This window comes from Apodemus sylvaticus, chromosome 13 (genome assembly GCF_947179515.1).
Source record: "Apodemus sylvaticus chromosome 13, mApoSyl1.1, whole genome shotgun sequence".
In the NCBI taxonomy this organism is placed as follows: Eukaryota; Metazoa; Chordata; class Mammalia; order Rodentia; family Muridae; genus Apodemus; species Apodemus sylvaticus.
Genome location: NC_067484.1, coordinates 33795172 through 33810449, shown reverse-complemented (window position 1 = coordinate 33810449; position 15278 = coordinate 33795172). Strand labels below are relative to the sequence as shown.

The window sequence follows — 15278 nt, the reverse complement described above, 5'->3', positions numbered from 1 at the left end:
ATGGTTGCTGATTCTCACTGCTACACACACCATTCTCTCCTGTTCCCTGTCCCTGTTTCTCTGAATTTATGCAACAGCAGCAGCGTGGGTCTTGTGAGCACCACTTGCCACTTGCAGCACAAGCCAGGGCCACTTCACTGCCCCCTGTCACTAGGCCAGATTTTAACACACACACACACACACACACACACACACACACACACACACACACACACTTATGGGGATCGAAGTTAGGAAAAGTAGAAGAAAGTCAGGAGAGTGTGCAGGTGTGGAGGGGCCAGGTGCAGATATGTTTCAAGAAGGTTGCATGAACTACGTCAAGTGCTGCTGGTAGATTAGTTAAGGTAAGAAGCAGGATCTGAGCTTAGTTTAGCTTGGGGTTGATGGCCTAGTCAGCAGCAGTTTGTAGCTAGGCAGAACACTGTCTATAGTCTCTAAGGAGAAAGGTCACATAAATATGAATGCTGTAGCTTAGGTTACATATATCCTCTGAGTATAGAGGCAGCCAATGGGAGAGCTGGTTCTTCTCAGTGCACTTACACAGTGCATTTTACTGATTGCTTACTGAGACGTTTTGACCTCTGCCTTGGTTGTTTCTCCTTCTTCTGGTGGTTTAATTTAGTTCATATATGGTAAAGTTTCAGGGCTCAACTTAGAGGCAGAGGATAGTAGGAGGGAAATAGCAGAACCGATTGGAGGTGCTGGGAAGGTGAGAGGGAAGGCCAGAAAGTCCATTCTGTTAAGTGGAGAGTGAGAGCTGATGGGCAGATCAGTAACTGCTAAAGTCGGTGCACATGTCTGCTGGGTGGACAAGCTCGGGCAGCCATGGCAGCTGCAGAAATTAAAACACGAATAATATGCCTGACAATCTGTGATTCACTTTTAAAATTGTGATTTATTTCTGAAAAGATAGCTATATAGTTCTTCAAAACCTATAACTCAGTTATTTAGGGCTATTTGAGTAATAAGAAAATATGTATATTGCTGTGTTACCCTCTGTTCTTCACACATGCCCTTGTGAATAGACACACTGGAACCTCCTTAAACATGGCAATCCTAAAGTGCCAGCCTCATTGAGAGAGTCATTTCCTGCCATCCAAATAGGAAAGGATGACTTTGTCAGCTGTGTGGTGTGAGAAGGTTGGGTCCCTCACAGCTCCAGTTCCAGAACTGCTTTGTTAAGGAAGCAGCTAAGTACTCACTTTCTCCCCTGCCTTTTCTGGCCTAGCTGTCTCTTCATTGTCAGTTATGCTTAAGTATTTAATAATTTGGAAGTGAGGGCAAAGGCTTAAAGAACATTCATTATCTCCTGGTATTGTTTTTTTTTTTTTGTTTGTTTGTTTTTTTTGTTTTTTTGAGACGACCTCACTGTGTACGGCTGTCCCGGAATTCAGTGCGAAGACCAGGCTGGCCTCAAACTCAGAAATCCCGCTGCTTCTGCTTCCCCAGTGCTAGAATTTTAGACATGCGCTACTACGCTGGCACAAAAATTCATAACACTAATGGCCACTTTGTTGATGACATAACACAGTGATCTTGAGCTTGACACACTCTCTTGACAAATGATGTAGGGATAGCCTCTGAGATTCCAAGGGAACCTTTGCAACCTTCTCCGGTTTAGCATTGCTGTGGCAAGAACGTTTAGCTTTTAGGGATTCATTTCTGCATTTCTCATTGGTGTAGCAGTAGGTAGTGCCTACCCCAGTCTACATATCCACATTTTCATAGAGAATTTGAGTTTGTCTGTGAGTAATAGGAGGTCTCCCTTGTGCTCAGAAAGAACACAGACTAAGAAGATATTGATGCCTTTGTGAAAATGCCCACTCTCCTAACATAGAAACACATCTCTTTTTTTGCATTTGAAAGTTACAAAAACAGTATAGGAAAATTAATAGTTTATACTTGATTTAAAAAAGTATGTGCATATGTATTTTGCTTGTATGTACGTTTGTGCACCAAGTGCATGCTTGATGCTGAAGGTTAGAAGGGGGTCAGGTCCTTTGAAGTAGGAGTTACAGATGGTTGTGAACTGCTGTGCACTTAAACATGACCTTCTTAAGGCCTCTCTTTAAATACAGTTGCGTTGGCTAGTAGGGGCTTCAGTGTGTAAGATTTTGGGAGGACACATACTTTGAGTTCACAAAAAGAAAATACATTGCACAAAATTTGAGTGTTTTATTTGCTGGTTTATAACAATATGAAAGACGGTTTGTAGACAGTTAAAGTAATTTGAATGTGGACAATATTGCTGGTGTTGTTTGATAATGGTATTATGTTTATCCTGAAGAAGAATGCTCTTGTTTTTTAAGTTCTGTATTTAAAAATATTTGGGGGTGAATTTCTATGATACATATACGTTATTTTCTTTTTTTTCATATACAGATTTCAATTTATTTTTAGAAATGCAAACATTTTCTCTGGACTTCATAATTATTTTTGTGAAATTCATTCAATTTGAACACCCTTTTTGTCCCTTGAGGATATGTTATTTGAATGTATACTGTAATATATATTAATTTATTTTACTTTTAATTTAATTTTAATAAACATGTTTAAATTGCAAAACAAACAAAACTGATTATATTAATATTTTATTTAAACCTGCAAAACAAAGCCATCCATTTCAACTTAAAATCAATATAACATTTTCTCCTTCTTTGTTCAAAATCTAGTATGCATTGTACATTTATAGCTCAACGTTGTTTTCTAATATTTAAGCTTTCTCCCCATGGACGAAATTCCTGTCAGAAGGCTGAACTTCTGGCTTTTCTTTCCAACTTTTATACCCTGGGATAAATAATAGTCACCTCCTTTGGAAAGGGTGAAAACACTGTCTAGCTGTTCTCAAGGGCACACTGTTTTTAATTTTGGGGCTGTTTTGCTGTTATATTCCCTTCTTGTCACAGAATTAGAGGGGCATTTAGTTGTGACAAGAGGCCTTAGAGAATACTGTGAGACAAACAGTCTGGAGTCTGCAATGGGAGGACAGTCCTGCTTCTAGGGCCATCTCTCCTGGAAGCTCAAGCAGCATGAGGCAGTTGACAGAATAGTGTGCTTTCCGGTTGCAGATCTGAGTCCCGATCCTCGCATGTGCACAGCAAGTGCTTCTCCTCCGAGCCATCGCCCAGCAATGTATTTTCTGTCTCCAGAGGCATCTAGAATTGGAATGCTTTATTTATTAGATAATGCTATAGTTTGGAATATAGCATTTCCCTTTCTGAAAATACTAGTTAGAAAATGTTAATATCCATATAATCCTTTGGAGAGTTAGTTATATAATTTCTTCAAGCATTCCTATTAAGCTTGGTACATTATCAGATTATTTTAGTCATTTGATTAATAGTTTTGCTTTTGGCCTTTCCATGAATATATGATTATTTTCTTTTTGTTTCAGTGACTCCTGTAGCTTGGTTCATTTCAATTCACTATAAAGATTTTTGGGAAATATTTTTTTCAATCAATAGATGATGATGTTAGCAATATGAAGCCTGGAGAATTAATAAATAAATTGACTAGTTGAATGCTGGTGATTGATTGAAGAGCAACACACCCTGGATTTATATTGCCCTTCTTCTACTGAATGTAATTCCTAGTGATACCATTGGCTCAGCAGTTCAGAGAAGTTCAGATTTAGATTCTTGTGGTCTGATAATTAAATCTGTTCTAAATCCTGTGCTCCAGTGACTAAATCCAGTTAAATCTGGACTAATTTACTCATTTCTCAGTTTTAACCAGTTATATAGAGATAGGTATATCCATAGGAACATTTGATATGATTTACTGATGTAAGGCATATTTTCCTTTATTTCATATTATTTTACTAGTATTTCTGGTTGCTTTTCTAGCGTTTCACTTTTATTTTATTAGACTTTTAAAGGTTTATATAAAAATGTTTTCAGGTACTTACTACCATCTACTTCTTGGTTTGCTTTCTTTGCCTTTAACTTGGTTTGGGTTTTGAGTGGATCCTGGAATATCTAGAGGAATGGTGTTTCCCCCTCAGAGATGCTTTGAGCTTGCTTGTTTGCTTGGGAGGAAATCTTCTTTGGTGATATGATTGAAAGCAAATGTTGTCACCAAGGAAAAATGAACTCCTTCCAAATACGTTTCTCCAGAAAGTCTTTGCTGAGGATGCTGTGTTTCTAGGAACACATTGTTCTGAATTTACTAGGATCAGTTTCAAGTTTAGTTTCCCTTGCTAATATCTGGTAGGAGTATGGAAATAACTGCAATCTCACGATAGCTTGTGAAGCTGATATGGCACAAACAGACTTTATTAACAAGGATGTCTTTTGAGTTTTTTCTTTTTTCTTTTTTCTTTTTTCTTTTTTTTTTTCCAGAGACAGGGTTTCTCTGTATAGCCCTGGCTGTCCTGGAACTCACTCTGTAGATCAGGCTGGCCTCGAACTCAGAAATCCACCTGCCTCTGCTTCCCAGAGTGCTGGGATTATAGGCATGTGCCACCACTGCCCGGCTGAGTTTTTTCTTTAAATGTATACATTTTATTTGTTACAAGAAAATGTTTTGAAGAAACAGACTGGTGAAAACTGTAAATTGCAATAAAAATAAAAAGTGTTATGGGTTGTGACTGGCAGGCATCCCGGTGTCCCTCAGACCTTCTTACTTTCCCCACGTTGTCTTTATGACAGTTTCTTTTGATCCACCATCTGCCACGCTGCAGGCGGTCCTCCAGACCTGGCAGAGTTCTCTCTTTTGTGTTGCTCTCTCTCTGATTATTTTATTCTGTCCTTCTAGCTTCTCCCAACTCACATTTATTTAGGTCTTTAGCCACACAGTTTTAACATTTAAGTGGTTTACCAAAAAGTTTTGTTATATGAAGCACTGATGTCTTATGTTCATGATTTCCTACAGGAGGTATATTGAAATCTCCTCACCAGAAACATACTTTAATTTGGGCGCAGTCATTTAAGGACATTATTTTTCCGCAGGTTTTAGCACAACAAAGGGCATATGTGACCTTTGGAGTAAATATGGTTAAGTGAGTTTCTCATTAAGTATGTTCACTCAATGTTTAGCTTACACTGGAACAGACCTTTTACTTTGTTTTGGAAAGGGATTATTTTATACTGCTTTAGAACCATCTGAGGTTTGCAGTCCTCCTAACTCAGAGAGTAGGGCAGACTGGAGGTTCTGGTGTTAGGGTGCTCATCTATGTCTATCACTTGTCTCTGCATGACTCTGTCTATATCTTTGTCAAAAGACAGCGCCATAGGACTTACCTTATAGGATTCGAGAAAGGATTGAGATCAAATGTACTAACAGTTACACCTACAAGATGCTTTAGAAGGAGTCTCAGACCATGGAAGTTCCTTACAATCCTTGCCCTGTGGGTTGTTGGTATAGTCTTTACCATGCTTTCTGGGTACAGTTTTGGGTTTGACCATTTTACTTGCAGAGGTCGAAGGCTTGCACCAGTCAGCCAGAACTTGGATCTGAGCACTGTGGCTCCCTGGGTCTCTGCCTCAGGGCAGGTAATGCTTAAGTCTCATTTTCTTGTCTTCTAAGCTGGGAAGACTGTTTTAAGATTTGAAATAAGATGGTGCACTTAAAGTTGCCTTATACACTGATGTGATAAATCAATGTGCATTGAAATGATTAGACTTTCAATAGTAAAATTCAAAAATTGTGAATGCCTCCAGTAAATGAATACTTTTGCCCAATGTTTTAAGCCCCTGACCTTTGGGAATAAATATGATAAATTAGACATTTTTATTTGAGGGCATTTTTATTGGATAAATTTTGGTATTTAGAAAATATACTTATCTTCAAATTATACAAGTTGACCTTATAACAAAATGTGTTTTAGGAAGAATATCTGACGTTACCCTTATTACACTTTCAGGTTTGAAAACGCAATGGCAGGAAACAGCCTAGTTCTGCCCATTGTTCTCTGGGGCCGCAAAGCACCCACACACTGCATTTCATCAATACTGTTGACAGATGATGGGGGCACAATTGTAACTGGATGCCATGATGGACAAATATGTCTCTGGGACCTCTCAGGGGAACTGGAAGTGAGTATTGGAATGTTTGCTGTACACTGAAAACATGTCAGTAGCGACAAGCACAGCACAGTTTACCTGCCCGTACTTGTCAGTCTCTGGGCATTATCTCTTTCAGTCTGAGCCTGTATATTGATATTGAATACTTAAACATGATTACTGATTCAGAGGTTAACTTGTAACAGATTATTTACTTAAGGGCATATGTGTGACCCTGTATGTGCATGTGCTGGTGGACAGTCACAGAAACCCAAAGCCGGAGTTACAGGTAATTGTGAACCAAACTCAGGTCATCTGAAGGGATAGTACATGCTCTTAACCACTGCGCCATCCCTCCATCCCCGAGGGTAACTGTGTAAATTGTTATTTATAGCAGCACGTCTTTGCTTCTCTAGGTTAATCCCCGAGCACTGTTATTTGGTCACACAGCATCCATCACGTGTTTGTCAAAAGCCTGTGCTTCTGGGGACAAACAGTACACTGTGAGTGCATCTGCAAATGGGTACGTCATATTCTGCTTTTTATTTTCAGGTTTTTGGTCAGGTTTCTCTCCCCACCCCCCAAGTTTTTATGTCTTAAAAAATGTGGATCTTGGCTGAGTGTGGTGGTACATACCTTTAATGCTGGCACACAGGATTCAGAGGCAGGTAGATATACCTGAGTTGAGGCCAGCTGGATATACATAGAAAATTGTAGGCTAGCTAGAGTCGCACAGTGAGACCCTGCCTTAAAAAAAAAAAAGGACATAGTTCTTATTTGTTAGTTAAAAAGTCTGTTTATAGGGGCTGGACATATGACTCAGTTGAAGAACACTTACAGCCCGTCTATAGGACCCAAATTCAGTTCCCAGCACCCATGTTGGGCAGCCCGACTCCAGGGATTCCAACAAGCTCTTCTGGACATTATGGCTGCCCACACGCACACAGCACATCCACAGAGAGACTCATATAAACACAGAGGGAAGAAAATCTTAATAGGACTTATTTGTGTTTATAGATCACCGTGTGACATTGATATTTTTGTACTTTATAACTAGCACTACTAGGGAGAATTTTCTTTCTATTGCAGCATGTTCTTGTACTGTCTAAATCTGAAAGAGGATGTTTCATTTATAGTTTTAAGAATACATGTTTTTCACAACTAATTTTCTGTAATATTTTATTTCCTCTTTTTGCATTTGAGAAATGTCATGAACGTAAAAGCATGATCATTAGTGTGCATGGCATTTTTGTTGACTCAGCTGGCAACTGTGGGGTTTTTAAGAGACTTGAGTGATGCCATGCTGTCTCAGACTGGGAGGCAGAGCTCTGCCAAGGTTTTGCTGCTGTGATGCTGTGTGCTCACATGCTGCTGACGCTAGTTCCCCTGTCTCAGAATGCGCCCTGTGTGGAGAGGCAGGCCCGCGAAGTCTCAGTAGGGTCCAGAGTGGGAAGAACTTTAAAAACATTTTTTTTTTTCTGAAACAAGTTGGAGAACTTGTAGGCATTTATATAGAACATCTTTTCCCCTTCTATAATATTTGGGTTGGAATTCATATGATTTTTTTGAAACAGGAAGAAACAACATTAAGTAAAAACTATACTTTTTTTTTTGATCATAAAGGATCATTTGCATTGGAACACTTGTTTTAAGGTGAATGCGGATTGAAAAATTGTTTCAGCAAGGTATGGTGGTATATGCCTGACACACCTTTGATCCCAGCACTCCAGAGGGATCAGGAAGATCGCAGGAAGATTGTTGCAAGTTAGAGGCTGACATGAGCTTTAGCAGCTAGTAAATGCCAGCTGGGGCTACAGAGATGATTCTGTCTCAAAAACAAAGTCCTAAACAACAGAAATAATCTTATCATTTGAGGTGTAACAAAATGAAAAACTTTAGTAAATATCATTACATTGTTGTTGCAGGATATTTGATCACACTGTGAACCCTCAAAATTGTGTTAGTTACTGAAAAAACATGTTTTAGTTGTGGTATGACTCAGCCCTTAGCACACACCTTTAATCCCTCTGGCTAGAATACAGACATGCCCCTAGTACACACCTTTAATCCCAAACAATGAAGGTAAAGCTAGTTTGTAGAAGAACCGCAACTGTGTTTAAAAGTGATATCTAATTGAGTGGCAGACAGTGATGAATCAGAGAAAGATTTGACAGAATTGGACATGCTCAACTCTCACAAGAACAGAGAATAAAAGGAAGCTACTGAAGAAGGGACAGTGCAGGGAGGGGAGGCAGCTTTACCAGGACAGTTGTACAGAGACAGGCTGAGGGAGAACAAGTCAGACACAGATGAAGACAGAACAAGCCAGAGAATAAGGGAGTCACAAGATTAGAACAGATTGCTAGAGTTAGTTTGAGTCAAACAGAACAATTCAGGAGGGGCAGAGATAGAGAGAAGCCAGAGTGAATCAGTCAGCTTGGAGAGGAGCTTGAGCCAGAAAAGCTTAGTTGAATCAGACAGCTAGAGATCAGAAAGAATAAGAAAGGGTGAGCTAATTCAGCAGTAAGCCTCAGAGGCTGAGAACCTTCTAGGCCTAGAGAAGATTGTACAGAGGCTAGAAGCTTCCAGGAGCAGGCCTCAGTTATCAGGTAGAGGCAGTAAGCCTTGGAGACAACAGTTACATCGGATGAATAAAAGTTACTCTACACAATTAATATTTTTCTGCTAAGTAAACCATATTTCTTTAAAAGACAAGGTATAGCAATGTGTATAATTTTCAGTGTATTCTTTAGTTTGAAATATAAGGATTTTCTGGTGTTCGTGTAATAAAACTAATATATATAAGAGCTGTAGTGGTGTGCTGATGTTTGGGGCTCTGCTGGCTTTAGCTAGCTTGTGTTTCACAGTGCTGCATGTGCAGGGCACACTACTCTAGCCCTGGGCTCTCAGAAGTTCAGATTACAGCTTCATCTCTGGTCATTCGTTCAGTCCTTGCAGATCACCTCCAGGCTGGCTCTGCTTCCTTATCTCCTTAGCTTAGAGCTTCTAGATGAGGGAACAGCTGCTAGCCAGAGCAGCAACTATCAGAAGCCTCTGCAAAGGAGAAGGAACATTCTGGAGAGGCTCACTTAAGTTCTGCCAAGAACTACTCATAAGACTCTAGCAACCAGTGAGAAATCAGGAGTGCATCTCTGTTACAGGACATCATATAGACTGAAGTGGGGTGTTGACAGGTTGGAAATGGGGTTGGAATAGTGAGAGAAGGGAATGGAAAATTTGATCAAGAGCAGTAATGACTATAAGCTACTTTCCTTCCTGCAATATATTAGTTCCAGTGGAAGCTTGACTGTAAGCCACTGTGACAAGGTTACTGTTGTAAATTAGATCCAGGACGAGCTATTATTTTGTTTTATAGAGAGATGTGCCTCTGGGACGTGAATGATGGCAGATGTATTGAATTTACAAAATTAGCCTGCACACATACTGGCATACAGGTTTGTATCTATTTATTTGTCTGAGTCAACATAGTTTATGACAAGTGTATCATTAAAACATGGCTTCACTGGCCAGCAGCCTACTTGATGAGTTTCAGGCCAGTGAGAAACCTAGTTAAATAAATAAATAAATAAATAAATAAATAAATAAATAAGATGTTGTCTGGAGGGTGCCAACTACACTCATGTAAATGCAAATTACTTCATTTTATATTATTTTAGTGTAAAAGCTGTGTCAAGCTCATCATGCATAATTATTTTGATTTTCGTACTATTTGCAGTTATGGTTTAAAAACTTCTCACTTCTGTTTTAGGGGAATTATTTATTTCTGCTTAATATATTTTGAGTACTTTAAAAAAATCTAATTCTGGCCTAGACCTTCTGTGTTTCGATTAGCAGGCATGTATAAATAGAAGACGCCTTTTGGCAGATTCATGGGGGTTATGGCAACTGTGTCTTCCTCAATCATTCAGATCCAGAGAGGAATTTTCAAATAATAATAATAATAATAATAAGGAATTTTCAAATAATAATAATAATAACAACAACAACAGTAACAATAGCAAATATTTACTATTGTTGTTCAAATAATAATAGTAATAATAAAAATAATAAGGAATTTTCAAATAATAACAATAAGGAATTTTCAAATAATAATAATAACAACAACAACAACATCAGTAACAATAGCAGATATTTACTATTGTTGTTATTGTTATCATCATCATCATCATCATCATTATTATTGAGACAGGGCCTGTCTGCATAGCCATGACTGTTCTGGTAGAGCAGGCTTCCTTTGGCTTCCCAAGTACTGGGATTAAAGGTATGTGCCATTACATTGGCAACAACTGATTTTATGTACCCAGATGACCCTTGCTGACATTCTCACTTATTGAAATGACATAAAAATAGCAATTTATTAAATGATTATGTGCAATATTTTATTTTAATATTTTTGAGAGTTTTAGATGTGTTTAGTCCATTTTCATCGAACTTGCTCACTCCCACGTTCTCCTGGACCCTCTTCCACACCCACTTCTCACGTTCTTATTCTCTCATTCTATAATTATTATTGTTTCTACTGAGTTCAGTTAGTGTTGCCTCTGTGTGTACATGGGTACAGGGGAGACTACTTGGGCATGAGCAGCCTGTGAGGGAGCTTAAGGCCCCTGAAGAAAACTAACTCACCCTCCCTCAGCAGCTTACCCTCAGCAGGGGTGGGGTGCAGCGGTAAATAGTTAGGGTGCACACTGCGTTTCTGCACCCACCCCTAGAGCTCTGGATTCACAAACAAAACACACACACACACACACACACACACACACACACACACACACGCACACAGAGTCTTTATATTTTATTATGCCTTAACTAGCTCAATGGCTGGCCACTTCCAAATCTATCTTATTTCTAGCACACACTCCCTTCCAGTATTCCTGAGTTATTACTTTCTAAATCTATACTTTATCTCTGCTACCCCAGACCTGTTGGGAGAGTGGCCCCCGGGGCTGCGTTCCCTGATGCGTACATGGCTGGTTCTCTGTCTTCTACAGCTCTCATGTTTATATCCTCTTCTCTGCCTTGGTGAGTCTCCTTCTCCCTGTCCTGCATTTTCTCTCTGGGACTTCTCAAAGTTCCGCCTCTGTCCCTCTGCCCAGCCATTGGGGCTGGCTCTTTATTGGCCAGTCAAAAAACCAACTGTTGGCAGGGACCACAGTGAACATACAAATTCCCATGTAAGCACACGTCAAACCCGCAGCAGTGGGGCCTGTGAGTCACTCATGCTCTCATGCTGGAATGGTGAATGGTATGCTTATGCAGGTTTTGTGCAGCAGTCACAGTTGTCGAGAGTTCATAGGTGCAATTCCCCATCATGTCCAGCAAGTCGTAGAGACATCTTTTCTTAATTGCTTGGAAAACTTGGATCTCCATGTAGACATCCTCCTTCCCAGTATCAGAGTGTCTTAAGTGCAGAATCAGTATGCAGAAAAGCCTTGGGAATACAGCATTAAATACAGAGGCTTTTGGGCAGGCAATTCTAAGAATATACCCATGCCCCAGGAAGGTACTCTTCTCTGCTACTTCCTCTGAACTCATTCTTTGCCCAGGGCACACCTTCCCCTTGTATATGAGTATTTACATGTGTCTAGGGCTCCCAGGATTCTCTTTTGGTAGTACCTGGGGGTTCTGGGAGAAAATAACAGATTGTAATATGCTTGAACATCAATCACCCTTCACTTCTGTTCTCTGTTTACCACATTACTAAACTTCCTTGTTGCTGTGAAAAAAAAAAAACTGCTAAGAAGCAATTTAGGGGAGGAAGAATTTATTTCAGGTTATAGTTCAAGTGGATACAGTCTGTCATTGTCAGAAAGGCATGGTGGCAAAGGCAAAGGCAGCTGACCACACTACTTCTGCATTTAGGAAGCAGAGAAATGAATTCGATGTTCCGCTTGCTTCTCAGCCCATGTGGTGGTTCCACTCTCATTAAGGTGGGTCCCCAATCTAGAAACTCCCTCGGAAGTGTGAAGGTATTTTGAATTCCTACGTGGTTTGTGCTATCTAATATTATATCAACTTGTTCCAATAAGCCAGTAAGCAGCACCTTCCACGGCCTCTCCTTCAGCTCCTGTCTCCAGGTCCCTGCCCTGCTTGAGTGCCTGCTGTCATTGTTTTTGATGATAGACTGTGAGGGAAATAAGGCCTTTCTCTCCAACTTGTTTTGGTTATGGTGATTCATCACAGCGACACTGACCCTCACTAAGATGTGGTTCAAGATTCTGTCCATGGGTGGATGGTGTTAGACTGTGTATACATCACGGTTCACTTGTTCCTATCAGAATTTGGATTGGTTCTGTGGCTCATATGAGTTCCTTTTTTTATTTAATTGTTAAGCTCATTTTATTTTATTTATTTTTTTAAGGCTTGTGTGGTGATACTTTCCCTTACTTCTGGGACTCTGATGGTAGAGGCGGGTGGATCTCTGTGAATTTGATGCTAGGGTAGTGTATATTGAGAGTTCCAGGCCAACTAGAGCAGAGCAACATTGTGAGACCATGTATCAAAACAAAACAACAACAACAACAACAACATCAATAATGACAACAACCAGAAAGCAAAGCAAAACAAAAACCCCAAACCTAAATCAAGCCAAAACAATAAAAACCCAAACAAACAAACAAATAAAACCCAAACTAACAAACCAAAACACAAAACCAAAAATGAGTCCCCTACCTCCTCATGAAAATTATCTGCTTTAGATGCTAGTAATAAGGATAAAAATATTAATAATTATTTTTGCCTTATAACAGTTCAAAAGTGAGTATGTGACATTAGGAAAATATTTTTTCTTAAATATTAAAAATTAGTATAATCCAACATGGATTTACTCATCTGAAATGATGACTGGAATAATATGTTTACAAGAATATCATGTTTAATTAATGCATATTTTTCAAGTTTCCCAACTGAAACAATGCATTTCAAAAATATATTTTTTAAAATTTGAATCTAGTTTTACCAATTCTCCGTTGGAAATCAGCAAGAGGGAAGGCTTCTCTGCCATGGACATTACCCTGAAATCCTCGTCGTGGATGCCACCAGCCTTGAGGTGTTGTATTCTTTGGTATCAAAGATATCACCAGACTGGATTAGCTCCATGAGCATTATCCGCTCTCACCGGACTCAAGGTCAGTCTGCTGATCCTTTCCGCAGCTTGACCATCTTCTGACTGCTTAGTTTACCGTGACAAGCTATGATTGGTCAAAGTTAACAATTTTGGTAATATTCTTATGTTCAACATTTATTTGTTTCAGTAATTTGTGATTTGTCCCCCTCACAGTGAGTTTGGTCTGAATTAATATTTAACTCACAGATGTTAGATTGCCTCCCCTCAGTGTGGCAGGTCACCGGTCTCCATGGGGTTGGGCGGGAGAGGGAGGCCAGGAAGCTTTAGCTTATGAGACTTTTCTCCAGTGAGGCAGGGTTAGCTTTGCTAGCGTGAGGTGGTGGTAAGAACTGTAGTTTCACGTGCCTTTCTACATTCTGGTCTTATCTCTTGCCAAGAGGCAGCATTTCTCTTGGAGATAGTGAAAAGAAAAGAGATAAAATTGAATGACCATCTGTAACTGTGCTTACACTCAGTCAGTATTGCTAGTGCTTCTTCATTTATTTTGAAGCCTTTCATTGAAAACCATGAGGGTAAACATATTTTTTTTTTCAGAAAAGAACACTTATGCAAACACTGAGTTTATATTATTCTAAGCATAGGGAACCATGGTTTTCTACCCAAGTTCATGAGACCAGGCTATTGTAATGTTAGAAGAAAGCATGCTGTGTTTTACCTTGGCTTTTTTGTCTCTCCCTGGTTTAGAGGACACTGTGGTAGCACTTTCCGTGACAGGTATTCTGAAGGTGTGGATTGTTACCTCTGAAATCAGTGGAATGCAGGTGAGGGGCAGTGATATGTATCTTTATTATTATATCATTTAAACCTTGTAGGATTTGTGTTATTCACTTAATTTTTTAAAAAGAAAAAAAATGTTTCTATTGAAATAATCACATGCACATATTAGAAAAGGTCTGTAATTTTGTTTCCTACTGTGAGTGAATTATTTTTCTACATTCTGATGGAGAGATTTGCTCCATCAAGGATGTAAATAAAATATGGAGGAGTTAGGAGTTTGCAACCCATAGGAAGAACAACAACATCAACCAACCAGACCTCCCCCAGAGCTCCCAGAGACTAAGCCATCAACCGAGGAGTACACATGGAGGAAGCCATTTCTCCAGTCGCATATGTAGCAGAGGATGGCCTTGTTGGACATCAATGGGAGGCGAGGCCCTTGGTCCTGTGATGGTTCTATTGATGCCCCAGTGTAGGGGAAGTTGAGGGCAGGGAGGTAGGAGTTGGTGGGTGGGATGGGGGAGGGGAGATGGGATAGGGGATTTCAGAAGGGGAGACCAGAAAGGGGATAACATTTGAAATGTAAATAAATAAAATATCCGATAAAAAAAGAAATGTATCATCTAGGAAATTCAGTAGAGAAATGTAAGAGGTGTTTTTTCCTCCTGCTTTTGTTTAAAAGTTAGAAGGGCTTGCTTGAATGAACTCAGTAACTACTCGTTTTAGTAGCCCCTGACAACACAGTGACAGAGTGCCTGACAGCTGCAGTCTGAGGGAGGAAGGACTTAGCTTACTCTGTTGTTTTGGAGACTTCAGGGTATAGTCCTTGGCATGACTGACTGGGTGGTAGGGAGAGGCATCCTTGCTGCCAGAGTGTGCAGAGGGAGTGTGCAGAGGGCAAGGCTCCTGTCCGCCCTGGGGCAACAGAAGGTGAGAGTGAGGAAGTGACATAGGAACAGGTATAACAGTTCAGGGGTGTGACTCCAGTGGCCAACTTCAACTGCACACACCTCCTAAAGTTTCTACTGCCTCAAGTTATCAGCAGAGCGGGCAGAGTAAGGTTTAACACTTGAGCCCTTGGGGACATTTCATATTCAAACACCAGCATCATCTATAACCAACCAACCAACCAAATAATCCATAAAAAGCCGTTTTACTCGTCTTTCATAGTCAGTCATATGGACTAGAATAATTATTTACTTTTGACAAGGAAGATCAGTTTCCTAACTATGTTGATAACTTTTTACTTCAGTTAAGGAACTATTAGTATTGAAAAGACTGGAAGAATTAATCACTTTTTTTTTTTGAATGAAAGTATTTATAACCATAGGATTAGTGCAAAATTCAATCATCTGCCATTCCCAGTGAAGATGCTCTGACTTACCATCAGGGTTTAAATGGCTGACAGCTTT

General features: G+C 39.7%; 1 protein-coding gene across 2 annotated transcripts in view; it reads left to right on the top strand.

The window, feature by feature from the left end:
• The window catches only part of Wdr7 (WD repeat domain 7), a 283494-nt gene that overhangs the window by 6691 nt on the left and 261525 nt on the right, over window positions 1-15278 (top strand). For both annotated transcript variants that reach the window (XM_052201384.1, XM_052201386.1), the window contains 5 exons: window positions 5864-6035; window positions 6419-6525; window positions 9379-9457; window positions 12976-13150; window positions 13834-13910. In XM_052201384.1, the coding sequence (XP_052057344.1) occupies window positions 5877-6035; window positions 6419-6525; window positions 9379-9457; window positions 12976-13150; window positions 13834-13910 (597 nt within the window). In that variant the 5' untranslated portion in view covers window positions 5864-5876. The remainder of the gene's footprint in view (window positions 1-5863; window positions 6036-6418; window positions 6526-9378; window positions 9458-12975; window positions 13151-13833; window positions 13911-15278) is intronic.